The sequence below is a fragment of the Aquarana catesbeiana genome, linkage group LG05, assembly GCF_042186555.1.
Source record: "Aquarana catesbeiana isolate 2022-GZ linkage group LG05, ASM4218655v1, whole genome shotgun sequence".
NCBI classification, from domain to species: Eukaryota; Metazoa; Chordata; class Amphibia; order Anura; family Ranidae; genus Aquarana; species Aquarana catesbeiana.
This window is the reverse complement of record NC_133328.1, coordinates 247,703,651-247,729,604: the sequence shown is the minus strand read 5'-3', so window position 1 is coordinate 247,729,604 and position 25,954 is coordinate 247,703,651. Positions and strand designations below refer to the sequence as shown.

Here is a 25,954-nt window from a genome sequence, read left to right as displayed (position 1 = left end):
GCCTAAGAATTCGCAATATATTAGGGAGGGTTATTCTGGGATTAGAGACGAAAAAAAGTATATCATCGGCAAATGCTGCCAGTTTGTGCTCCTCTGATCCCACCCACACCCCGTTGCAATCAGGACTGCTCCGGATGGTGGCCAGGAGAGGTTCGAGGGACAAGACAAACAGGAGGGGGGAGAGAGGGCACCCCTGCCTAGTTCCGTTTTCCATTCTAAAAGGTTTTGATACAGCCCCGTTCACCCTTACCACTGCAGTTGGCCTACTGTATAGGACCTTAACCCAAGAAGTAAACCTGGGCCCAAACCCCATTGCTTCCAGTGTGTCCATCAGAAACCCCCAGTCTACCCTGTCAAAGGCCTTTTCGGCGTCTATCGACAGGAATAGAGCTGGGGGTCCCCTACGTCTACAGCACTCCGACAACAGCACCGCCCGAACCCCGTTGTCTCTGCACTGTCTCTCTGGGACAAAGCCAGACTGGTCCGGGTGTACCAGGTCCGCCATAAATCGCCTTAGTCTGATTGCCAAGACCTTAGCGTACAATTTTACATCCGCGTTGAGCAGAGATATAGGCCGGTAGCTCGAACACAACCTAGTATCCTTCCCCTCTTTTAATATTAAAGTTATCGTGGCAGCCAGTGCCTCTCGCTCCATCTCGCCTCTGGTGCCCAGGTCGTTCCAATATTGGCAGAGCCTGGGGACCAGAATGTGTTTCATTTTCGTTAGGTAGATGGAAGAGAAGCCATCCGGGCCAGGGCTTTTACCCTTCGGGGTATCTCTTAGCGCTGCCAGAATTTCCTCCTCCTCTATAGGTTTGTCCAGGAGATCTCTGTCCTCTCCAGACAGTGCCCCTAGACCTGCCTCTTTTAGGAAATCTCTGCTCCTGGCTAGCCGAGCACTAACCTCCCCTTTCCTTTGTCTAATTGAGTAGAGGTCGGCATAGAATTTTCCGAACTCGTTGGCCATATCTTCACTTGACACAAGCTCTTTCCCACCCGCACCGTTTATTTTCTCTATAAAATTCCGCCCTCTTTTTTTCCTGATTAGCCTCGCCAGATGTTTACTGGATTTATTGGCCCAAAGATATTTTTCTCTGGCCATTAAATTTGTGGCTCTCTTAGCCTCCTGCTCCATCATGTCCCTCAGCTCCTCTCTCCCAGCAACCATTGCCCGGTAGCAGTCCAGATCCTGCCCTTTGGACCTCTTATGAGATTGTTCCAGATGGAACAGGTCCGCAATCAGTTTTTCCCTTTTTTCCTTCCTTTTCTTTTTTAGACCCGCTCCTATAGATATAAAGATCCCCCGGATGTAGGCTTTGTGCGCCTCCCAGAGAATAGAGGGTGAAACCTCGCCCGTGTCATTCAATATGAAGAACTGATTTAGCTCGCTCTGGATCCGGTCTATTACTTCTGGGTCCCTGAGCAAGCTCTCATTCAACTTCCACGAGAAGGAACTTCTTCCCAACTCTGGGAACTTCAGCCTCATCGTGACCGGCGAATGATCTGAAAGGGTTGTTATTTCAATTCTAGTTTCAACGACCCCCTCAAGCAAGCTATGGTCTACAAAAATATAGTCCAGCCTAGAGTAGGTCCCGTGCACAGGGGAGTGGAAGGCGTAGTCCCTCTCTTTAACATGTTGTATTCTCCACACATCTATTAATTGGCTGTGGAATAATTTCCGCCTGATGGCTCCTAATGACACCTTCTTAATCCCCTGGGCACGGGACGTACTGTCCTGGGCCGGATCCATGCAAAAATTCAAATCCCCTGCCAGGACCATCTCCCCTTCGCCAAATCCCATTAATTTCTCTAGCACTTGTCCCAGGAATACAGTAGGACTCCTATTCGGGCAGTACACATTGGCCAGCGTGAACTTTCTAGTACCTATAGAACCCTTCAGGAATATAAAACGACCTTCCGGGTCTGTTAATCTGTCCCGTATTGTGAAGTTCACTGCTTTAGACAACCCTATAGCTACTCCTTTGGACCCCCTATCAGGGGAGTCCCCATAAAACCATTGAGGGATCTTGGGGGAAAACAATCTGACCCTAGTATTAAGGGTCAAATGGGTCTCCTGCAGGAAAACTATGTCACCGCCTAGATGACCCAGTTCCCTCAGTATTTTATGTCTTTTCCTGGGAGAGTTCAACCCTTTTACATTGTAAGTTATAAATTTGATATCGGGCATCTTTAAAAAATATTCATGTTAATCTCTATACTCCGCTCGCCTCGAACACAGCCCGCCCCCACCCTCCCCTCTCCTATCCCCCCCCCTCTAGGGACCCACCCTCCCACCTCCCCTCCCTCCTCTCCCCACCTAACCACCCCCTCAACCTTGCCCCACCCCTCTCCCCCCGCCACCTGCCTCCCACCTCCCCCCCTCCCCCCCATGGCGTCTACTACGCCCAAAGCCCGCCCGTATGGAAGTACACTCATACCACACGGCGGTGCCTCTTCCTCAGGGGATGGGCTCCTGCGCCGGTGTCCAGGACCTGCTCCTCCCGTAGAGGGAGAAACAGGAGCTGGAGACTCGGGACATCCCCGCCCCCAGGTGTGCCCCCCACCTCCCCGCAATCCTCCACCCCATACCCAATGCAAATTATTTTCTGTAGAAGGGGCCCTGTTGCCCTCCCCTTTCCGTCTAGCTACATTCTATTTATTAATGTCTTGAGTCCATCATACGAAAGTCCTCATGCTCTGAGGGCAACTGCCCCTCCAGTGGGCCGAGAGGAGCGGTGGAGCAGTGGAGGGGGGGGGAGGAGGGGGGGGGGAGAGGAGAGAAAGACAAAGAAAAAAAAAAAAAAAACCCCCCTCTCTTCGCTCCCGCACCCCAACCCCCAGCCCACCCCAGGCACCTATGGCAAAACAGGGACAGGAATGCCCAGGCTGCCACAAAAGTCCTGCATTTCTTCCATGTATCTCATTCTGAAGGATCTACCGTCTCTGATAACTATCAGGGATGTTGGGAACCCCCAGCTGTACTTTATGTTAGCCTTCCTAAGTTGATCCAGGATTGGTCTCATCTGTCTTCTCCTCTCTAGGGTCCCCGCTGAGAGGTCGGTGAAGATCTGCAGGTCTTTGTTTTCAAATTTGAGTGGGGGGGCCCCCTTTAATTTATTCCAGATTTTTTCTTTGTCCTCATATTGGTGGAATTTAATTATAACATCTCTTGGGGTGTCTTGCTTAATATGGGGGGGCTTCCTTATTCTATGGACCCTATCGATCCTCAACACCTCATCTTCCTGCCTGTCCAGTAGGGGATTGAAAATTTTCCTCATCTTCTCTCCCAGGTCCTCGTTCTGCTGTTCCGGGATTGATCTAATACGTAAATTTTGTCTACGGCTCTGGTTCTCCTGTTCCTCGAGTCTAAACGCCAGCACGCGATTTTCGCTCTGCACCTTCTTGACTTGTTCTTTTAAAACTGCTATATCCTTAGCTTGGTTGCTGAAGGCCTCTTCCGCCTCTTCAACCCGACGGAGAAGATGCCCCATATCAGAGCGGACATTTAAGATCTCTTCTTTTATAATGCTCTCTAGTTTCCTTTCCAGTTTAGCGAACATTTCACTCATATCTGTTTTACTTGGCACTTGGGCCATAATTCTCTGCTCTTCAGCTGCAGTATAAGCAGATGTCCCCACCAGGTCCTGCTCCTCGTGAGGCCTGTCCCCCTGTCCCCCCTTTTGTTTCTGTTGATCCTTTTTCTTAGTGCCTGGATGTTTCACCTCCATTACTGGGCTCTTTACGCCTGCTTCTTTTAGGTATTTTTGAATGGAGCTAGTGTTTAGACTCTCTCTTTGGTTATTGGGTTCCACTAGTCTCGATGACCGGCCTTTCATGTTTTCCTCTCTTTCCCGGTTTTCTCTTTTTGTAGTTTAACTGAATACCGACTCACTATGCCACCTCTCTTTACTTTTCAGTTTAATAAGCCGTACCCCCCTTCAAACCGGGGGGGGTTAATAGTGTCCCTGAGGTTTAAATAAGGTCACTGAAGTGAATGTCCTTTTTTGTTTCCCCCTCCAGACACAGCATCGATGGAAAGAGTTGCTGATGACAGCGCTGCTTATCAAAACCAGCTCCAGCCTGTGAGGGGTACCCAGGGCTGAGAAACTTAGCCCTTGCTATCAAGGTGCTGACTGTGTCTGAACAGTTACTTACTGCAGGGGGGCAAAGAGGGCCAATGTTATCGTTGCCAGCAGGAGGGTCCAAATCTAATTGGAAAACCTGAGGGGAGGGGAGAGACCAGAGCCACCCCGTGCTTCAATCCCTTTTGAACTGTCCTTCGGGGTAATTCGTGCCCCCTAAACAAATGTTATTTCCAGACCCCCTCTAATAACCACTAAATACTCCAGCAATGGACAGGTCTGAATCATGACCGGGAGTCGAAATTCTTGGATGGTAACATTGACGGTGAGAAACTGAGAGGCGTCTCCTACCTGTTTATCTCATCCCGGCCATTGAATTTAGAAGAGGGTCCGCTGCTTCTCCCTAGTCAGGTCTCTTAGGGAGATTGTCCTGTCGGCGGTTCACTGTTCCGGACGGAGCGCGTCAGAGAGGATGTGACTGGGGACAGCCTTCACCGGGTCCGCAGCGGGTCCGTGACATATGATCGCTCCGGGATCGCTGCTACAAGGAGAAATGGTAGGGGGGAGCAGGGCAGGTGGGTAGCCGGGCTCTCGGACCTAGACCGGCCGCTCGTGGTCTCTCACCCCACGAGGCATCACCTCGGCTTGTCGGCGTCCCGTCTCACAGCTTCCTGGAGCCGGCGCAAGGCTCCTCCCCCGTGCTGACGTCAGCCGCACATCACGTCGAACCCTGCATTCTGAACATAATGCACACTTGAACCCTGCACTCTCTTGTAATACTTTATGTCCACTGTGTTTGTGGTCTACATTTGGGGTTAACAATATACCATTGCCCACAATAGATCACAAAGGGAGTGCGTTTTGAACATTGTGCAGGAAGCACACATGGAACATGCCTTTCTGGCACCACGTTCTGTTGTAAACCGGCCCTAACAGGACACTGTGCCCAGTGATCTTTGACTTCATCGGTGTTGTTCAAGTAGATCTCCTTCTCTCTAAGGTTGCCTACCCCTGCAGTAAAACATGCTTGTTATACTCACTGTGAAACCTAAGGGTTAATTCTCTGCATTGTGTAAAAAGGCTGTTTGATCCTGTATGCACAGATCCTCCTTTTCTTGCACTATCTCCAAATAATGTTCGGATAAGATAGCTAGTGGAGTCAGGCTGCACATGCTCAGTTTGCTGTATATTGCTAGAGAGTTTTTCTTTCTTGGGAGAGTGCATGTGATCAAAACAGGGCCAATCGGCACTGTCCAGACAAAGGGTCAGGGGTCCTGCAGTCTGATAGGACAGCCAGTGCAGTATGAAAACTAATCCTACAAGCTTTAACCAGGCACTGATAGAGGTCACAAACCTGCTATATACTGCTGATGAAAAAAGGTATTTAGCAGTTTATATTTACTAAAATGATTGCTTTTCCATATTATGTGTACTGTGGGAGAATAGATATAGTGAATGCAGAGCCCTGGGTTTAGTAACACTTTAGGTATCCAAAAATATACACAATCTCTTCACAGCAATATATAACAATTCATATCCACAATTTTTACATCTTAGCTACAGGTCCCTGCAGCTAACTCTACACAGTATTCAAAGCACAAGCAGGGCCGGAGCACCTCTCTATTGAGGAAAACCCTCTCAGCCTGCTGGAACATGTTGTCTGTTGAAGAGTAGGGTGGGTGGCTGCCCACAACGACACCTGCGAGACAAACAAAAAAATATATGTAGCGACCAGTAACTTCAACTAACTATTCACAGATGCTGTCAGCCGGGGGTTATGATCCCACCGACAGAAAAAAAAACACATTTTTTAAAATTCTGTCAGCAGGGGGTTATGATCCTGCTGGCAGAAACAAACATTTCAAAGGAAAATGTGTCTCTTTTCTTCTTTCCCTGGTGAGAGGAGCCCCTCACTTTGTCAGCAGGCTCTTATCAAAAGGCTTGTGTCAGGATCTAGGCCTCACCCGAGTTCATCAGTGGGAAAAGTTCATTCAGCTGGCATAGGGCAGGGTGGCTGGCAGGCAGGCCGGCCTAGTCCAAAATTAACAGAAAAGCAAGACACAGGCAGCAATCTCCCAGCTGTCCATGTAACTATCTCCCCCTGCACATTCCAGCAGTCCTTCACATATAGATATCCAGATCAGGCAACCTTCTCACGCTGCCATCAGCTCTTCTGACTGTGACAGAGTGACTTCAAGCTGGCTGTCCCGCCTTCACGATTACCACTCTGTCCTTGTAAATTGCTCTCCCCAGCCTCCATTCTTGGCGAATGTCCTGAAACTGGGCCCAGGTATCCACAGTCTGGCACCGACAGAGGCTTAGGGATATGCATGTACTCCCATACCAGGTCATCCTCGCACACCCCCCGGAATTCTATGATGTCCATGATATCAGGAGGGACATCGGGGTTGTCCAAACGCCACTCTAAAGGTGTCTTGCGCTGAACCTCCCGCTGGAACCTAGAAAACCTGGGCAGCTCTCTGGGTTTCCCTTTTCCTGGAAGGACACGGGCACTGGGTGACCTCCCTACCCACTGCCTGTATTCAGCTGCTCTGGTCTGGGTGGTTTAGGGTTTGGCACTGACAACTGCTGTTGGTATTCTGCAAGCAGGACACAGCGGGCACAGTCGCTCGGTCCACTCAACCATGCAGAGGGCGAATCCCCCGCAATGCTCCAACCGGACATCGATGTCCACCAGTGTGCGCTCCTGCAGATCAGGCAACCAGGTTAAAGCTGGGTACACATGCGCACCCTTTGCCATCTTGCTCCTCTCTCTCGCTGCTAGCAGGGAACACTGGGTCTTCTCAGGGGCGTGGCTCCATCCCCAAGCCTCCAGTTTGGCCTGCGCCTGCAACACTGATAAGCAGGCCTTTTCCCACGCACCCTGCTGTAACCCTTTGCTCACTGTACTGAGGTTAGCAGGCACACTGATACTTGCAGAACTTGCCCAGACATGCTGCTCGGCACCAACTGTGCCCTAGCAACTGGGAGCAGGTGGCAGCTGGCAGATACTGTGGTTGCCTTTAGTAACAGCAAAGTCTCTGGCACATGTCTCACTGTAGTTAGCAGGATTAGGACAGTCCTTCCCATCATCCATGGTTGGACACCTGGCAGACTCCCCCCTGCAGTCACCCGCTGGCTTACCTCGATCATCATGGGCAACAGCAGAAGTTTCTGTGCATACTTTACTGTGTTTAGCAGGATTTTGGAGCATAAAGCCACTTCTTCCAGCTTTGAGCAGATCACTGGAAATATTTGTAATCCATGGGCACGGTTGCCCGCTGTGGTTGCACGGGTTACAGTGCATACTTTGTAATCTAAGAGCGCGATCGCCCACTGTGATTGCCATGGGTGACAGCACATGGTAAAGGTCACTGAGTAGCAGGTTAGCATTAGTGTCCCTCCCAGCCGCGGTTGGGGCAACTGGGTATGCAGGGCAGCAATAGTTTCAAAGGCAGCGCTCGCTGGTTGCTATGGACAACGGCACGTGGATTTTTTTGCAAACGGTCGCAAGTTTGGCAAAGCACACAAGTCCTTTCTCTGGTTTAACCCCTCTTGTGGTCCCTGGAACAAGGCACAGTTCCCCGGCTCAATGAATCTCCAGTAGCTAGGACAAGAACTGTGCAGGTTGCCATGGGCTATATCCCGGACGACGCCCCCAAAGTAGTGCACCTCCTATGGAGCTGCAACAGCCAGACACATTGCATCTTCACAGGACACTTAAGTCTGAAGAACAGTCGAGTGCTTTGTTTTTTTATTTTATTGAGGGAGTAAACTTGGATAGGGATAATATGGGATGCCCACTTGATCAAAGTAGTAGAGCTTTCCAGGGACACAACTATATACAGTCTGTATATACACTTCTCCTCTACCTCCAGCACAAATCTTGCTTGTAGAACTACAAATCCCAGGACCAGCTGACACTGTTTTGATGGTCTGATAAAGGCTCAGCCAGACCAGTAGCAAATGCCCTTTACAGGCAGGGACTGTGGGCCCCTTGTTTTGTTTAGCACAGTGTTAGTGTCCAATTGTCCTCCACCTGTGGCTACTGATCCCAGCACCACCTCTTCAGGCACTACAAGCCCGCCGGGCTGCAGCTGCCCCTTTCTCTAGCCCGCCTGGCTAAGACTTCACAGTCCTCCTCCCAGACTGACTCTGCATCCATCCCAGACTGCTTCCACCCAGTCCTCTCAGGCATGCCTCTTAGTCCTCTCTGACTGTATCACTTACCAGCCCACCTGGCTGTCTTCCTCCCTGGAGATTTGATGTTCTTCTGCTGTCCTCCACTTGCTCCCTTGCCTCAAGACACTTCTGGGTGTTGTGAAGGGGGTCCCTTCCACACCCGAGGCCTGAGGTCACCCCCCAGACAAGGGGGCTACCCTCAAGGGCCATTGACAGTCTAACACTCCATCTCCAGCTTCCACCTTAACTCCACTGCCCCAGCTGGGCTGCCCCTGAGTATTTTAGGGGGCCTGCCCCCTGCCAACCCATCTTTTGAGGATTGGTAAGGGCCCTCAGAATACTCCAGGCAGCTCCCCTTTACCTCCACGCCCATTGTTCTGGAAATTTCCAGCAAGTTTCAGAAGTAGGGTGAGGTCTCGGAGATGCTGCCTGTGAATAATCCAGCCCTCCCTGAGTCAATGAAACCTTGACCCAGAAAAACACACTGGTTTGGCTACGAGCCAAGCCTGAATTTACCTACACTAAATGAACAAAAATCCTAGCACTCTAGCAACACAGCTAGGGGGTGCTACATATGGATCCCCAACAGGTTTCAAAAATAAAATGGCACAAGTTGCTATGCTCATCCAGTCTCTTGATCTGCACCGTCCCCCTAGATTCGCTAAGCCAATGATGTGGCACCACTTCTAATCTAGACACCCATAGTCCATTAACTCACTTTGTTGTGAACTAGGGACATCAAGGCTCCGTTTCCTGCAGAATGCTGCAGAAATCGACAACACTAGTTACAGGTCCTCTGTAGGAAGAAGAGGTGAAGATTATCAGTGCTGTCATTGGACCAAGTATATCTGGGAGAAAAAGGTATGAATGTTGATATTTTTTTTTTTTTTTTTTTAAGTGCAGGGCTAGCTTACAGAGTTGGGCTTTGAGGTTCATTTCTTTCACGATCATTGAGAGATGCACTTGATGATCCATGAAATCACAAGACCTGTTTTTGGGGTCATTTGCTGGAGTAGGATGCATGGAGCAAGAAAATTACACCTAAGGAGATGGCACCATCTAATGGCCAAACTCAACTGCCAGAAAGCCTTATGCCGCGTACACACGACCGGACTTTACGGCATACTTGGTTCAGCGGACCGGAGTCCGTCAGACAATTCGATCGTGTGTGGGCTCCAGCTGACTTTTTTACCCCAAAAGTTCGACGGACCTAGAAATGAAACATGTTTCAAATCTTTTCAACGGACTCTAGTCCGGTCGAGAAGTCCGCTCGTCTGTATGCTAGTCCGACAGACAAAAACCGACGCTAGGGCAGCTATTGGCTACTGGCTATGAACTTCCTTGTTTTAGTCCGGTCATACGTCATCCTGTATGAATCCATCGGACTTTGGTTGATCGTGTGTAGGCAAGTCTGTTCATTCGGAAAGTCCGCTGTAAAGTCCGTCAAAAAGTCCGCAGGACAAAGTCTGCCGTAAAGTCCACTCGTGTGTACGCGGCATTTGTTTTTTGTTAGAACATCAGAGGAAGGATATCTGTCACCCAGCTCTGTGTGTTTGAGGCTTTGTCTCGAAGATGTCTAGATTATTTTTCCTGGAAATCCCAATTACATTTTTTTTATATCTGAGATCTTCAATCAAGTGCTGACTTGATTGGACATCCTAAATCCTTGTAGTCTTCCCAGCTTAGCCATCAAACATATGTGTCTCTTTGGTGGTCAGATTAATCCATACATTTCTACTGATCTGGTCCCTACCCAGCTGCTATGCAGGGTCGAGCTGAGTGGAAATCCTGTCACTCCAAGTAGGACCAGTGGGCCTTGTACACTGAGTTGATTGTCTCTTCATGCAGACCAGCTACACAGCCCATGTGTTAAAAACTGACAGCTTATCATAACAAGCAGAACGTGGATACCAGGGAATGTGTGTTTAATACACCAGTCTTTCAACAAATCTGTTTAAGGTAAGGTAGGGGATGCTTGACATGGATTTTCAGTATCTAGATTCACCTAGATTTTGGAAAGGTACATGATGAAAGGATCTGTTGGCAGATGCAGCTAATAACTTCTTAGCTTTATGGCATCTTTATTATGTAAACTGTACGTAGGATCAGGTTGGAAGTGGTTCTTGCCATCCTTGTGTCTCAAGATTGCATCAGAAAGGCCTGGTATACAGATTTAATTTGCCTGATGGCACACACTCTATGGAATTCGCTGTTACATCTGGACCATGTGAAGCAAGGTCTCATCTTACATTCTTCTCAGTTGTTGACTTTGATATGTTTGTTAAAGCCTAGGTGCTGAGAGAGAACATTTCTGAGGCTGCAAATATTCCAACACACCTTTTGCAAGTTCACCTCTCCCCGAGGAATACAAATGTATCTAGAAAGCCCACTGCAAGTCTCTGGGAGTTTACCATCCCACCTTCTCAACTGGTAATCTTATCATTTCTGCAGCAGGGATGGGTCAGCCCCTGCCATTAAATTCCATCAAATTACAAGTTTTGGCCTTCGTAATCCTTTTCCAGTGCCAATTACCAATTATATCTTGGTGCAGACTTTTATATAGAGGGCGATCTATGTCACTGCAAGTTAGGCATCCTCTTAAGAACTACGCCTTTAAGGCATACAATTTGATACAATCATGGCCAAAAATATTGGCACCCCTGCATTTCTGTCAGATAATGCACCACTTCGTCCAGAAAATTGTTGCAATTACAAATATTTAGGCATTCTCATGTTTCATTTGTTTGTATTGGTATGACACAAAAAAGTGGAGAAACAAGAAGCTAAATCTGACATTTTCCATGCAAAACGCCAAGAATAGACTGGACAAAATTATTGGCACCCTCAATTTAATTTTTGTAGGCACACCCCTTGGAAAAAATAACTGAAATCAATTGCTTCCTGTAACCATCAATGAGTTTCTTACACCTCTCTAATGGAATTTTGGACCACTCTTCTTTCGCTACCTGCTCCAGGCCTCTCAGATTGTGTTTCTTTTCCCAACTGCTGTTTAGAGATCTCTCCACAGGGGCTCTATGGGATTTAGATCTGGACTCATTGCTGGCCGTTTTTTTACCAGCGCTTTGTCTTAAACCATTTCTGTGCGATAAGTAGATATTCACCAGCACACCAAGGATCATCAATTTTGTCCAAACGATTTTTATTCAAGTAAGATCACAGCACAAAATGGTGTAGTGCAATGTTTCGGAACCACGCAGGACCCCTTCGTCAGGCGTGTGATGTGATCTTTCTTGAATAAAAACTGTTTGGACGAAATTGATGATCCTTGATGTGCTGGCAAATATCTACTTATCGCAAAGGTTCCAGTATCCAGCTGGCGGTCGTTACAGCACCCAGTAGCTTAAGAGCTCATTCCAGCAATGTGTGCTATGGGACTATGGACTGTTAAACCATTTCTGGGTGGTTTTTGACGTGTGCTTTGGGTCATTGTCCTGCTGTAAGGCCCATGACCTCTGACAGAGACCCAAATTTCTGACACTGGGCCCTACATTTCACCCCAGAATTCTTTTGTAGTCTTCAGATTTCATAATGCCATGCACACAGTCAAGACATCCAGTGCCTGAAGTAGCAAAGCAACCCCAAAACATCAGTGAACCTCCACCATGTTTGAATGTAGGGACTGTATTCTTTTCTTTAAAGGCCTCATTTCTTTTTCTGAAAACCGTAGAATCATGTTCTTTACCAAAAAGCTGTAATTTTTGTTTTGTCTGTCCACAGCACATTTTGATACTTTTATTCTCTTTTGTCCACATCCAGGGAGATTAGCTACAGTGCCGTGGGCTGTAAACTGTGACAATGTTGCGCACAGTGGACACAGGAACATTAAGATCTCTGTAGATGGGCTTGTAACCTTGAGAATGTCCATGCTTTTCCACAATTTTTGTTCTCAAATCCTCAGACAATTCTTTGCTACGCTTTCTCTTCTCGCTGCTGCGTGTGGCACACAGACACACAACAGAAAGGTTGAGTCAATTGTTCACCATTTTAACTGATTCCCGGTGTCATTTCTATATTGTCAGCACCTGTAAATTTATACAGGTGGGTTTAATTACAAACTACAGAAAAAAACCTTACAAAAAAACCCCTTCTTTTTATTTCCGATTTAGGGATGGAGGTAATGTAATGCACGTCATTTAAAGTCCCATTACCCTCTTGCTTTCTAAATTACAAATTACAGGAGCATCACAACCTTGGAATGCAATTATTTCTTAAAATTTTGAGAGCGCAATAATTTTGTCCTGTCCATTTTTGTGTGGAATGTGTCAGATTTGGCTTTTTTTGTGCCATACCAATACAAACCAAATAAACATGAGAATGCCTAAAAATTTGTAATTGCAACAATTTTGGTTGGATGGTTTATGGAGCTAGCAACCAAGAGAGTATTTCTAAGACCTTGGAACATTCTCTCTTGCAATTTTTTAATAATTTTCCATCCACAATCTATACATAAACATCCCTCCAGCAAGTTCCCTGAGCTGCGAGTACGCTTATGTATTTTTAATGTTTGCAGGTTCAGAACCCACTGGAAATCAGGAGGGTGCTGCAAACTGTTTTAGGGGGTTGGAAAAATTGACATGTAGCCGCTCAAGTAGTTTCATCAAATTCTAGGCATAGTTTGTAAGAAGGAGTAAATAATGAGAATTTGGAATAATTTTTATAATTATAATTCAAATACTAACGATAATTTGGATAGTTTTGCTGAACTTTATAAACAAAATAAAACTTTTTTTTTCACATTTTTGAGAATTTCTTTGCTTATTATAAAAATATATTTAGGGTATTTTTCAACGCAAATGAAGGCCTCTATATGAGCTATGCCAAAAAAACCCCACTAAAAATAATTTTGGTCTGCAGAGCAGTTAAAAACGATTGTTGCATAATTAGACATCTACTTCCAGGTTCATAATTGATCAAAGCCTACAATATTAATTTGAAAATGCTGGTTTCAGTTTATTCCTCATGTTTTCTTTAATAGTAACAGAAAGGGGGATGGGGGAAATAACATCTACAAATGAGAGTGTAGAAAATTTGAGTACCTAAATTCTCAAGAGGTAAAAAATGGAAAGACATGTCAAGAAAGAAAACATTTTCTGTCACCTCAGAGCCTCTTGGATGCATACACTGTAGTTATTGGTTGGCCAACAGTTTAATTTCCAAATGGATGTTGCCTCTGTAAACCAAGAATTAGGACTTTTGGATTGCTTCCTAAAATCATTTTATTATTGACGTTCACATAAAAAAATCTAAGTTTTATGTTTTTTTTGTTTTGTTAATTCACCTATTTGTTTTAGATACGTCATTTCAACAGTCAAGTTAAAAATCTTTTTAGTGTTCTTAACTTTGAGAGAAGCAAGTCTCCTGGCATCATAGGCTCTACTGTGTTTGGTTTGGATGAAATCTACAAGAAGTGGAAGAAATTTGTTCTTGGGATCCAAGCATCAAATGCAGAAAAGGTCAAATTTTATTTTGTAAAGGTATGTACCGCATTGAATGTATTTTACTTCATTTGTATTAAAGGTTTGCTGTAAGTTTCTAAGGTTCATTATTAGTCTTGGGCAGTCTTGTTGACCTCCACAGTGGCCTTGATTTAAGTTATTAGGTGATAAACAGCAATTGCATATTTTTAATTTTCTTTCTTGGCTGGTTTGTAAGTATCAAATACTGTACAATAATACCAAGAAAAGAAAATAGGACTTTATGGTGCTCAAAATCTCAGGAATTAAACATTCTTCTGCCTTGACCGACTAAACCCCCCCCCCCCCACTCAATCCTCTATACTGGTTATGAGAGTTTTCTACACTGACATATGTCTAAACACAATAATTCTCCTGATGAAGCTATAACAGCAAAAAGCGTAGCGATAACTCAATTGCCTCGACCCACCAGTCTAGCCATGGATTTGTTATTATTCCTATGATGTCATACAGTATACAATTTCTTTCTGTTATGTGAAGGGGCTTGGAGGCAGATTTGTGTCTGGCACTAGCTGTATTGTTATTAATCTATTTGGGCTTTAATGAAAAGCTTTTTTATTTTTGTAAACCAATAAAAGATCTTTTTTATCTTAAAAAAAAGTCTGTATAATTCCTGAGATATTGAGCACCATAAAGTCAATTTCTCTTTCTTGGTATTGTACGTTCTACAGAGATGTAGGGCTTGTTTCACCTCCCAAAGCCTGATTTTATTCAGAAGTAATAAATACTGATCGCATATGTTCCACTTGCATGTACATTGACCTATCACTGCCTATTATGTACTAGTTTTATTTATATATAATGTTTTGCGTTAAATATGCTTTCATGATCGCCTGACAAATATCAAATAATTACATATATAACTATGCAAATGTGTCTTTTGCTTGTTTTGTAAATCGTTTATAGAATTTTTGTTTTCCTGACAGACTCCAGGCAGTATACGTATGGGTTAACCTCGCCTCCTCTCCTACCATATAGGACCCCACTCCTACAAATTTTGGCTCTGTGCCAGGGGCTGCGTTCCTATTTTTGTTCTCCTAGGACCTTAAGGTTGAAATCTTACTTTGTTCCTTCGCTCAAGTGATCACATCCACGACCAAGGCCTGGTGGCTCAGCATGCAAGTCATATGCAGAAGACATGAGGAGAGGTGTCCCTATTCAGTTTCAGCAGGCCCCAGCTATTAGCGCGGTGGAAAAAGGGCAGAAGGATATGATGACATGAAGAGCTAAGGCCCTGCTATTGGTGGGCAAATGTCAGCCGGCCAGATAATCCTGCTACTAGTAATGCAATTTCCTGATCGAATGCAGCAATCTCCTTGCTCCAGGTGGGTCATGTGAGTGCCATTTCCATGGTGATGTACATGTTCCTTTTTTTATATATATAACATGGCAGCCGTTTATGTGTGTTTTCTGTTTTTCCTTGGTGCTAGTTTTTGGCCTCTTATGGCTGCTGGAGCAGATTTGCGTTTCAGAATGCTGCTCTGTGTTCCGGCCAGTGCCCTCGATGCTGGGCATGTGCGGACCTTGGCTGGGATTGAGGCTTTGTGCGGTTCCGTCAGGATGGCGGCGGTCACACATGGGCACCACAGGGTACTCGGCGCATGCGGACTACGGTGGCGTCGGCACAGGCTGGGAATTTAAACAGCTGTCAAAGCTGTTACAATGGGATTTCCTGCGGTTATAGGTGGCAGTATCCCCAGGCGCTGTGGTTCTCTGGCTGAGGTATGTGATGGCCTTTGGACCTCCCTGTCTGCTGCCTGCTGTATCCTAACTATGCCTTGCGCTGCAGGTATGAGTGGGTGTTTTTAACTCTTTACCACCTTTGCTTGTCTGGGCATCCCTTTTAGGTCTTTAATTCCTTTTTGTTTTGTCTGCTTTGTTCTTGTAGATCTTCCAGGTTTGATCGACAACACATGATAACGCAAATCCTTCTAGGCCAGAACACTGTCACTCCTCTTCTAGATCCAGACGCCATAGGTCTCCGTCTTGATCCAGGCATCATGGGTGAAGTTCTGAATCCACCAGGCACTGCTCTCTCTGCCATGCCTGCTGCTCTGAGAGAAGAGCTTGCTAAAGTTGCGGGACTCGGGTCCCAGAGAGGAAGTCTCTTTGGGAGTCATGCTATGCCCGGGCGGTCGGTAAAAGGGAAAGTGGTAACCAGCAGATACAGTCCTTGGTTTGACGGCTGGTACATGAGTCCCTTAAAGAGTTGGGTACTAGCCACATCCGTAGTCCAGACCCGTCCACACCCATAGTTTGGTGCGTTCCCTACCAAAGGACAGTCACGATTTACTGGAGCCTTCCCAGCCAAGCCACCCATCAGTTGGGGCCTCAGACAGTGAGGCGAAGGAAAAGAATCCCTATTTCGGCTTTGACTTTACCTGACTTGGTACCTCCCTTGGTGAAGGAAATCAAGGAAGCCTTAAAGTGGGAAGAGTCTATAAAATCTCCCTTCAAGCGGAGAAAAATTTTCAAGCATCTTATTGGAGATTGTAAATCAAATTTTTGAATTTCCTATTCCTGGAGGAGCTAGGAGATATTACAGAGGAATGGGGTAAGGTGACAGAACTCCCTGCTAGGCAATACTGCTAAGCTCAATCCACTCAAGGATGAGGAAGTGAGTAGTATAGAGACGGCTCCTCTAGGCCAGCCTTTCTCAACTCCAGTCCTTAAAGCGCACCAACAGGTCATGTTTTCAGGATTTCCCATAGATAAAACAACTGTGGTAATTACTAAGGCAGTGAAACTGGTTAAATCACTTGTGCAAAATAAGGGAAAGCCTGAAAACATGACCTGTTGGGGCGCCTTGAGGACTGGAGATGAGAAACACTGCTCTAGACAATGAAGCTAGTGAAACATGCTACTCTTCTACTGGAGGATGCTGTTTCCTTTAAAGAAGGCCTTGAGAGGCAAATTGACAATGATCTTAACCGGCTTTATCTATGGAGGTATGGTCTGTAAACCAGCTCTGACCCTTGCAGCGATGTCCAAAGTGATGAAGGTCTGGACGGATAATGTAGATGCAGTGCTGAGGAGCGTCTCAGAAGAAGTGGCCAGAAGTTCTGCTGTTCAGGAGCTGGTAATGGCGTCGGCTTTCCTCGTTGAGGGCTTAAGTACCTGGAGGAGAAGCCATTGATCCTTTCAGAAGTCATCTAAAAGCTCAACCTCGGGTGGCGGGGAGTCTTTTTGAGACTGGGCCCGCTCAGGCAGGCAAAGTGGGGGCACGTCTTCTCCACTTGTCTGTCCGCATTGTCTGAGCAGCCTCAATCCAGGACTATTGGACGGTCAGAATGGTCTCTTTGGGACACGCTTGGTCATTCAGGAGCCCTCTTCATCTCAGGTTCATTCCCACAGCTTTGCCGCACTCCGTGGAGAACAAGTGAACACTCTTATCATACGTAAATTGGCTGGTCATACAGGGTGCTGCTGTGCCAGTTCTGGAATGCGCAAAGTCTCAAGGCATGTACTCGCCCCTCTTCATGGTCTTCAAGAAAATCTGCTCATGGATGCCTGTTCTAGACTTTACACAACTGAACACGTTCATAAGAAAGGAAAAGTTCAAAATGAAGAGTATTCACAATTCAACAAGCCATTCAACCAGACTGGCTTGTGTCCATAGACCTGAGGAAGCTTACTTTCATGTGCCCATAGCTGAAGATTTTCAGAAGTTTCTTTGGTTTGCTGTAGGTCGGATCCATCTACAGTTCACCTGTCTCCCCTTTTGGGCTTTCGACATTGCCTCGTGTGTTTTCAAATATATTATTGGCGGTGGTGGCTCTGATCAGAACAAGGGGCATATGTCTGCACCATTACCTGGATGATCTTCTGTCCCGGGACAGAGCGCAGCTGCTGGAGCACAGAGCTCAAGTCTTCTCTACGCTTCTCGAGTTTGGCTGGCTGTTGAACCTGGGGAAGAGCCACCTAGAGCCCACGCAGTCCCAGTTATATAGCGGGACCCAACTTGACACCATCAGGGGCACCTTTTCCTAGCCCCCAGAGAAGATCCCGGTGATCCAAAACAGGCTACTACCGGTCCTGCCCCCCTCTCACCTTCAAGCCTTCCAATGCCTTAGGATCAGCGGCACCATGGTGGCCACACCACCTATTATGAAATATGCGCAGTGGAGAATGCGACCCTTCCTGAAAGGCTTTCTCTAACAATGGAGTCTGGGAAGCAGGGACCAAGTTGCCTACATAACCTCGACTGAGGGAGAGTCTTCTCTGGTGGCTGCAGTGAAAAAATCTCCTCAACTGCCACCCCATTTCCCCTCATTGCCTGGGTCACTATCACAACAGATGCCAGCAACACAGAATGGGGCGCTCATAGCCTATCGGAAATAGCTCAGGGCAGTTGGAGCTTTCCCTCTCACAGAATCGTGTCGGATATTCTGGAGCTTCGGGCAGCATTCTAAACTCTACAAGCCTTTCGTCACCTGATGGTGGGAATGTCAGTGCTCTTAAGGTTAGACAACACATAAGGGAGCTGGGGGCCTCGCAGTCTATCCTTGTTATGGGAAGTGGAGCCAAACATGTCCTGGGCTCAGAAGAACCTATCCAACATATCAACAGTTTGTTTTCAGAGTCCTGAACATGCAAGCAGATTATCTGTCCAACTAGACAATGAGAGGTCTCTCCATGTGGAAGTCTTAGATTTTCTTCTGACCCTGGGAATCCGCTCAGAAGTCGACCTGTTTGCCCTCCCATGCAGCAACAAACTAGAGAAGTTGTTATCCCCAGGTCTTCGGAACAGATACCTTGATGGATCAGTGGAGGTTTCGTAAGTTCTACGTGTTTCCTCCGATTCCTGTCATCCTCAGGTTCCTACAAAGACTCAGAGCGGAAGATGTGGAAATAGTGCCGGTAATTCCATACTGGCCAAACAGGCCATGGTTCCCCTTGTTGAGGCAGCTCAGCTTTCGGAATCCAGTTCCTCTGCCTCTCAGTTCGGAACTTCTGTCGCAGAGGACAACTCTACATCCATTCTCGGCTCAGCTACATCTGATGGTCGGTTTCTTGAGAGGGGGAGACCGGAGTCCCTAGGCTGTCCTGTTTGAGTTATCTCTACTTTGATGAATGCCAGGAGAATGAGCACGAACAAAATCTATGGCAGAATCTAGTTGAGGTTCATAGAACACGTCTGCTACTGGCGGGATATACAGTGACCACAAATTCAGTATATTCTGTGTTCCTGAAGGGAGTTTGCCTTATCAGTTGGCTCCCTCAAGTGTCGGCCTTCACCTGGGTGTCCTGGGCCAGACACTCTCTTGTTTGTCTGTTTTTCAGAGGAGCTGTAAGACTTAGACCTCAGAGAAAGCCAAGATGCCCCAAGTGGGACCTCCCTCTTGTCCTCAATTTTCTCTTGGAAGCTGGGATAGAGTCTACGAGGCTGATCTCAATTGGAGAGCTTTCCCTCAAGTCTGCCTTTCTCGTGGCCATTACATCTGCAAAAAGGGTCTATGAAATAGCAGCTCTTGGTTGTAAATAACCATTCTTAACCTGCTTCCCAGATAAGGTGGTACTCGTACAAACAGCTTCTTAGAAACTCAAAGGCTGTATCTGCAAACCACAGGTCCCTTCCGACTGTCTGATCATCTGTTTTTTTTTTTTACGGGAAGAACAAAGAAAATTGTGCCTCATCCAGAATGATTGCAGTGTTGCTTGTATAGTCCTTTCAGCTGGCCTACAGCACTAAGGTCTTGGGGTCTCCGGAAGCTGTGACCGCACACTCAACCAGGGGTGTGTCTACATCATGGGCGGCTTCGTGTCCTGTTACCCCTGGAGATGATTTGTACAGCGGATCGTGGTCCTCGATCAACACCTTTTATGGCTCATTATTGTGTAAAGCCTGCTTCTTTATCCTCTGTTCTGGTTTGAAAGTCCTGTCCGTTATGAGGGCTTTCCTACCTGTCAGGAAAGGTTCTCTCCGCTGGTAATATCAGTCATTTGGCATGCAGTACTGAGGCCCACCAACAGGTGTCTCCTGGCAGTTTGGAGCGGTCAGAAGAGCTTTTCCCTGCTGGTATTATGTCATCTTTTGACCGCAGTACTGGCGTCCACCAGCGGAGGGATCCTGGCAGTGTGGAGCAGGTATTACCTTCTGCAATCAGGCTTCACCTGACCTCGTTAGCAGCTATTGTATAAATACCCGGCAAGTGCACACTCACCTTGCCCTGGTATTGTCCTTGTGCCCTGACCTGCAGCCTGTTTACCTGTTATCCTGATGCCTGATGCCTGATTCCTGATTCCTGTATTCCGTATTCTGAACCTGTTATATCTGTTCCTGTATCCCTGGATCTTTGCCCTGCAGCCTGATCCCTTCCATCTTGTTCCCGGTCTGTTTACTCCTGGCCCCCCATCTACTGATCTCCTGTTTCTGACCCTGGCCTGGCTTGACTACGATTTTGGTTCTCCCTTTTGCTACATATGCTGGTTGGTTTATTATCACTGTTTGGTTTGTTCACTCTGTATTGGTGGTGTGTTCACATGTATATGCATTTACCTTAATAAACTTACTTTCACCCATTTATGTCTGGTTCACTCTGTTGCAGTCCACACAGTTCTGGTCACATCTGGTTTATGACAGAATACCAGGGCCATCCCTGACTGGAAGTGGCTGCACAGGGGAACCATTTTGATTCAGTTTGGTTGCAAACATGAATGCCGATGAGGTTATTTATTTTTCTCTGCTGGCATCTGAAAGTGTTGATTATTGCCGCCAGGCTTTGAAAGGATGGTCTAGTCACCAGTTGTTTGCAACTATACGTTTGGCTCACTCCCTGGTCGATCAGGGTTATATATTGTTTGGGGAGGTGCAGCCTTTGATCAAGATCTGTACTGAGCTGGCCCTGCCCTGTATTCTCGAGGGCTGTGATGATTTCACTCCTCCTTTTGATATGAATCAGGTTGTATCCCTAGTATGGCTTTTTGAAGATGATCCCGCCGATTTTTGTGAGCACTGCTCAGCCTGTTCCCCACAGGTGATTGCTGGGTGCATTGTGTCTGCTCAGTCGTTTGTTAGACAGGGAGATTTAAAAGCAAGTTTGTACAACCTATACTTTCAGCATGGTCTGATATGGTACAATCAGCTCCAGCCAAACAAACCACCTCTGCCACCAAACACCAGCCTACCCAAATGTATGTTTCCCCATCATCATGTCAACCTCAGTTGCAGCTCTGTATACGCTGCTCCCAACCAAATACTCATATCCGGTCTCTGCTCCCTGTACCTATCCTGCATTCAACCCACCTGCCTCTTCTCAGCCGCCTACAAACCCACAGGAACTTCCCTCAGCTACTGTTACCTCTTCTCTGCCATATCCCAATCTTCCTTTCCAGTCTGCTGCACCCCTCACCTACAGAGCTTCAGTGGCTAAGCCAAAGAAAAAATGAAAGTTTTTTTCCAACCAAGACAATCCTGCCAGTAACCCAACCTGCCTCCGCACCAGCTAATCCAATCCAGTCTGACGTCCCAGTGCTTGCTATCCAGTCTGACGTCCCAGTGCTTGCTATCCAGTCTAACATCCCAGTGCTTGCTATCCAGTCTGAGGTGCCAGTGTTCCAGCCTGATGTGCCCGCTCTCTAGCCTGATGAGCCCGCTCTCAAACCTGGTGTGCCTGCCTTTCGGCCTGATGTGCACGCCTTTCGGCCTGATGTGCCCGCTTTCCGGCCTGATGTGCCCCCCTTCCGGCCTGATGTGTCCGCTTTCCAGCCTGATGTGTCCGCTTTCCAGCCTGATGTGTCCGCTTTCCAGCCTGATGTGTCCGCTTTCCAGCCTGATGTGTCCGCTTTCCAGCCTGATGAGCCCGCCTTCCAGCCTGATGAGCCCGCTTTCCAGCCTGATGAGCCCGCTTTCCAGCCTGATGAGCCCGCTTTCCAGCCTGATGAGCCCGCTTTCCAGCCTGATGTGCTCGCTTTCCAGCCTGTTGTGTTGCTGTCTGCTGCCCAGCCTGGTGTGTTGCTGTCTGCTGCCCAGCCTGGTGTGTTGCTGTCTGCTGCCCAGCCTGGTGCGTTGCTGTCTGCTGCCCAGCCTGGTGCGTTGCTGTCTGCTGCCCAGCCTGGTGCGTTGCTGTCTGCTGCCCAGCCTGGTGCGTTGCTGTCTGCTGCCCAGCCTGGTGCGTTGCTGTCTGCTGCCCAGCCTGGTGCGTTGCTGTCTGCTGCCCAGCCTGGTGCGTTGCTGTCTGCTGCCCAGCCTGGTGCGTTGCTGTCTGCTGCCCAGCCTGGTGCATTGCTGGCTGCTGCCCAGCCTGGTGCGTTGCTGGCTGCTGCCCCTGCCCAGCCTGTTGACCCAAAGCTTGCTGCCCAGCCTGATGACCCAGAGCTTGCTGCCCAGCCTGATGACCCAGAGCTTGCTGCTCAGCTTGAAGTGCCTGCTGCCCTGCTTGATGTGCCCATGCCTGTTGCCCCGCTTGACGTGCCTGCTGCCCAGCTCGATGTGCCTGCTACTCAGCTTGAGGTTCCTGTGCCTGCTATCCAGCTTGACATACTTATTTCCCAATCTGATGTGACTTTGCCCGCTGCCTGGCTTGACGCCATGGACTTTACCCAGCAACAGCTAGTTGGAGCGTCCGGAGGTCGCTCCTTCGAGGGGGGGGGTACTGTCAGGAAAGGTTCTCTCCGCTGGTAATATCAGTCATTTGGTGTGCAGTACTGAGGCCCACCAGCAGGTGTCTCCTGGCAGTTTGGAGCTGTCAGAAGAGCTTTTCCCTGCTGGTATTATGTCATCTTTTGACTGCAGTACTGGCGTCCACCAGCGGAGAGATCCTGGCAGTGTGGAGCGGGTATTACCTTCTGCAATCAGGCTTCACCTGACCTCGTTAGCAGCTATTGTATAAATACCCAGCAAGTGCACACTCACCTTGCCCTGGTATTGTCCTTGTGCCCTGACCTGCAGCCTGTTTACCTGTTATCCTGATGCCTGATTCCTGTATTCCGTATCCTGAACCTGTTATATCTGTTCCTGTATCCCTGGATCTTTGCCCTGCAGCCTGATCCCTTCCTTCTTGTTCCCGATCTGTTTACTCCTGGCCCCCATCTACTGATCTCCTGTTTCTGACCCTGGCCTGGCTTGACTACGATTTTGGTTCTCCCTTTTGCTACATATGCTGGTTGGTTTATTATCAATGTTTGGTTTGTTCACTCTGTATTGGTGGTGTGTTCACATGTATATGCATTTACCTTAATAAACTTACTTTCACCCATTTATGTCTGGTTCACTCTGTTGCAGTCCACACAGTTCTGCTCACATCTGGTTTATGACACTACCTGGTGGGCCTACTTCCAAAAATTACGATTTAAGGTGGTCTCAACCTCGAAATCTTGGGTTTTGTTGTCCCACATTATGATCCAAGGGGTGATCGTATGGATGACCACCTCCCCAGTGTTCACAATGTTTTTGTTGTTTTATATCCATGTTATAACACAATATGTTTTATTTATCGTACATCATAGGACACAGAGCCTTAAGTATTTACTTAGTGGGTTATAGCTACCTTCAGGTGTTGACACAGGCACACCCAATACAGGAAGTTGACTCCCCTATATAACCCCTCCTCCTTCCAGGAGTCGTCAGTTTTTTCGCCAGTGTCTAAAGGTGTTGGCACGAGTGAAGGTTTGCTCTGCGGAGCTCCAGGAGGGATCCATGCTGGATTTAAAAAGCCTCCACAACCTGATCCATTCCACCACTGCGGCTCCAGGATGGTACCCGGGCCTCGCATACAAGAATGAGGTTTTGCCTGTAATGCTCCTCTTTGAGGGCTGGACCATAGGAACCAGGACTCTTTGTGGTCTTGCTACATTATCTAAAGCTGTCCTGAGGGGTGCTATACATGGTCCAAAGGAGTGGAACCCCTATTAAAAGGGCCCCAGTCTTTGAAGGTTTAAACACGCTGCCCGCCGTGATGGGTAAAGTTTGGATCTGTCTGTTTACAGCAGTATCCTGCAGCGAGGAAAAGGTAAGAGGAAAGCATAGGAGCTGCAAAGTCCACCTATGACTTTTCTTTCAATTATATTGTAAAATGCCTTAAAAACTCCTCTGGAGGGAGTAATAGTGTATAGACCCTGTTTAAATCTGTGCTAATACAGTGTGTGTCTCAGTAGCTGGAGAGGGGGGTCTCCTCTCCCCCTAAATGGGGAAATTGAGTGGATAGGGATACATGTTATGTTTGAACAAGCATAAATCTGAAAAGCTGATAAAAAGGCTGTGTAAAATCCCCTTCTTCCCTCCCCCGCCTCCCCTTTGAGGTGACTCTTGCTAAAGCACATGAAAGGGTGTGGCGCATAGACAATCAGACTCACACCTGAAAAAGCTTAAAGCTGATACTCTGGGAAACAGACAGTGTCTATCAGAGCAGCTGCAGCAAGGCTGCCACAGGACACAGAAGTGCTGATGCACGTGATGGGTTTACACAGGCATTTGCAGTACAGGAAAAAACTTATTGTTTAGCATTAGATCATTCTATGCTACCACTGTTTTTCCTACTATTGTTCAAATAAATAGAACAGTTCTTAGAGTACCTTTTGCTTTTTGTGCTTTGCACTGTGGCTTCAAGGCTTACTACTAAGGCACCAAAACCACCCCCAGGTGCTGGGAACTCCAGACATGCCACATTGTCATCCTTTCCGGAGATACCTGACATGGCAAGCAAGGGTGAGTCATTGGAAGCAATTGGTGCAACTGCTTCTCACACTTCAGCCCCTGTATATGTGACTGAAGATGCGTTTTCCTCTGCCTTGCAGGGCTTAGAAGGAAGATTAGCGGCTTTAATCACATCCTCCATTAAAGGGGATAAGAAGCGTGCTAGATCCCTCTCTCCCACTCCAAACCCTTTACAGGGGAACAGGATAAGGTATTACCCTCAAACGATCGGGAAAAACAAACCAATTTACTCCTCTGCGGAGGAAACAGTTGAAGTTTCAGCTTCACAATCTGAGGTACAAATCCTTACGGACATGGTTCGCTCCACTTTCATGCTACCCCTAACAGAGTCAGCTGAAAGTCTGGTTTCTTCTTTGGGTTCCTTGAAACCTTCACAACCAGTGCATGCGTTTCCAGTCCACACATCACTAGAGAAGCTTATTTATACCGAATGGGATCATCCGGATAAGCATTTTCTCCCTCCAAAGAGATTCTCAGTTCTCTATCCTTGTGGGAAAAAAAAAAATTAGTTCACCAAAAAATGGAAAGTTCCAGCAGTAGATGCTGCGATTTCCAGTGTGAATAAAAGTTTAACTTGTCCAGTGGACAATGCACAAATGCTAAAGGATCCAACAGATAAAAGGTTGGAATTCCTGTTAAAATCAATTTTTTCTTTAGCTGGTACTGTTGCTCAGCCTCCAATTGCAGCTATAGGCATCTGTCAGTCCTTAAAAGACCAGTTCACAGAGGCCCTTAACAAGCTCCCTGCACAACAGGCCAGTTAGTTGGCCGATTTACCAAAAGCATTATGTTTTGCCATAGATGCTATAAAGGATTCTATTCACCAGGCGTCTCGCCTTGCACTTGTGTTAGTACACATGCGTAGGACCCTTTGGCTAAAGGGTTGGTCTGCCGAAGCACCCTGCTAAAACCTGTCTAGTTTCCCATTTCATGGGGAGCGGCTATTTGGCAACGATTCGGATAAATACATCCAGACAATTTCCGGTGGAAAAACTCTTTTGCCAGTCAAAAGAAAGTATAAACGTCCTTCATTTAAACTGACTTTCTCTCCTGCGCCAAGCGCATCTGCCTCTAGGCAGTGGCGACGGTTTCCACCGTCAGATAGCAGAGGAAAATCGCAGGGTCAGGCCCAGGCTCGAAGGAAGACCTGGAGCCGCAAGACTACAAAGCAGAATAAGAAGACCTCTTCATGAAGAGGCGTCTCCCCTCACCAAGCTGGGGGGAAGACTTCTGCATTTCGCAGAAGTCTGGCAGACAGAAACTCAGGACAGATGGGCTCTCTCCACAGTGACTCTAGGATACAAATTAGAGTTTCGGTAGTTTCCACCATCTCACTTTGAGATCAAACGTTCCCAAAGATCCAGGGAAAAGACAATCCCTGTTTCAAGCATTGGACCGATTATTGACTCAAGGGGTAATCATAGAGATCCCCACAGAAGAACAAGGTTTAGGTTTCTATTCAAACCTGTTTACGGTACTAAAACCGAATGGAGATGTCAGACCCATTCTGGATCTAAAAAATCTAAATCGGTTCCTAAAAA

General features: G+C 47.2%; 1 protein-coding gene across 7 annotated transcripts in view; it reads left to right on the top strand.

The window, feature by feature from the left end:
* The window catches only part of TERT (telomerase reverse transcriptase), a 501,506-nt gene that overhangs the window by 124,799 nt on the left and 350,753 nt on the right, over positions 1-25,954 (top strand). For all 7 annotated transcript variants that reach the window (XR_012244450.1, XR_012244451.1, XR_012244449.1 and 4 more), the window contains exon 5: positions 13,577-13,759. Coding sequence is in view for 3 of the 7 variants with exons in the window: in XM_073630686.1 (XP_073486787.1) it covers positions 13,577-13,759 (183 nt within the window). In the remaining 4 variants the exon portion in view is untranslated. The remainder of the gene's footprint in view (positions 1-13,576; positions 13,760-25,954) is intronic.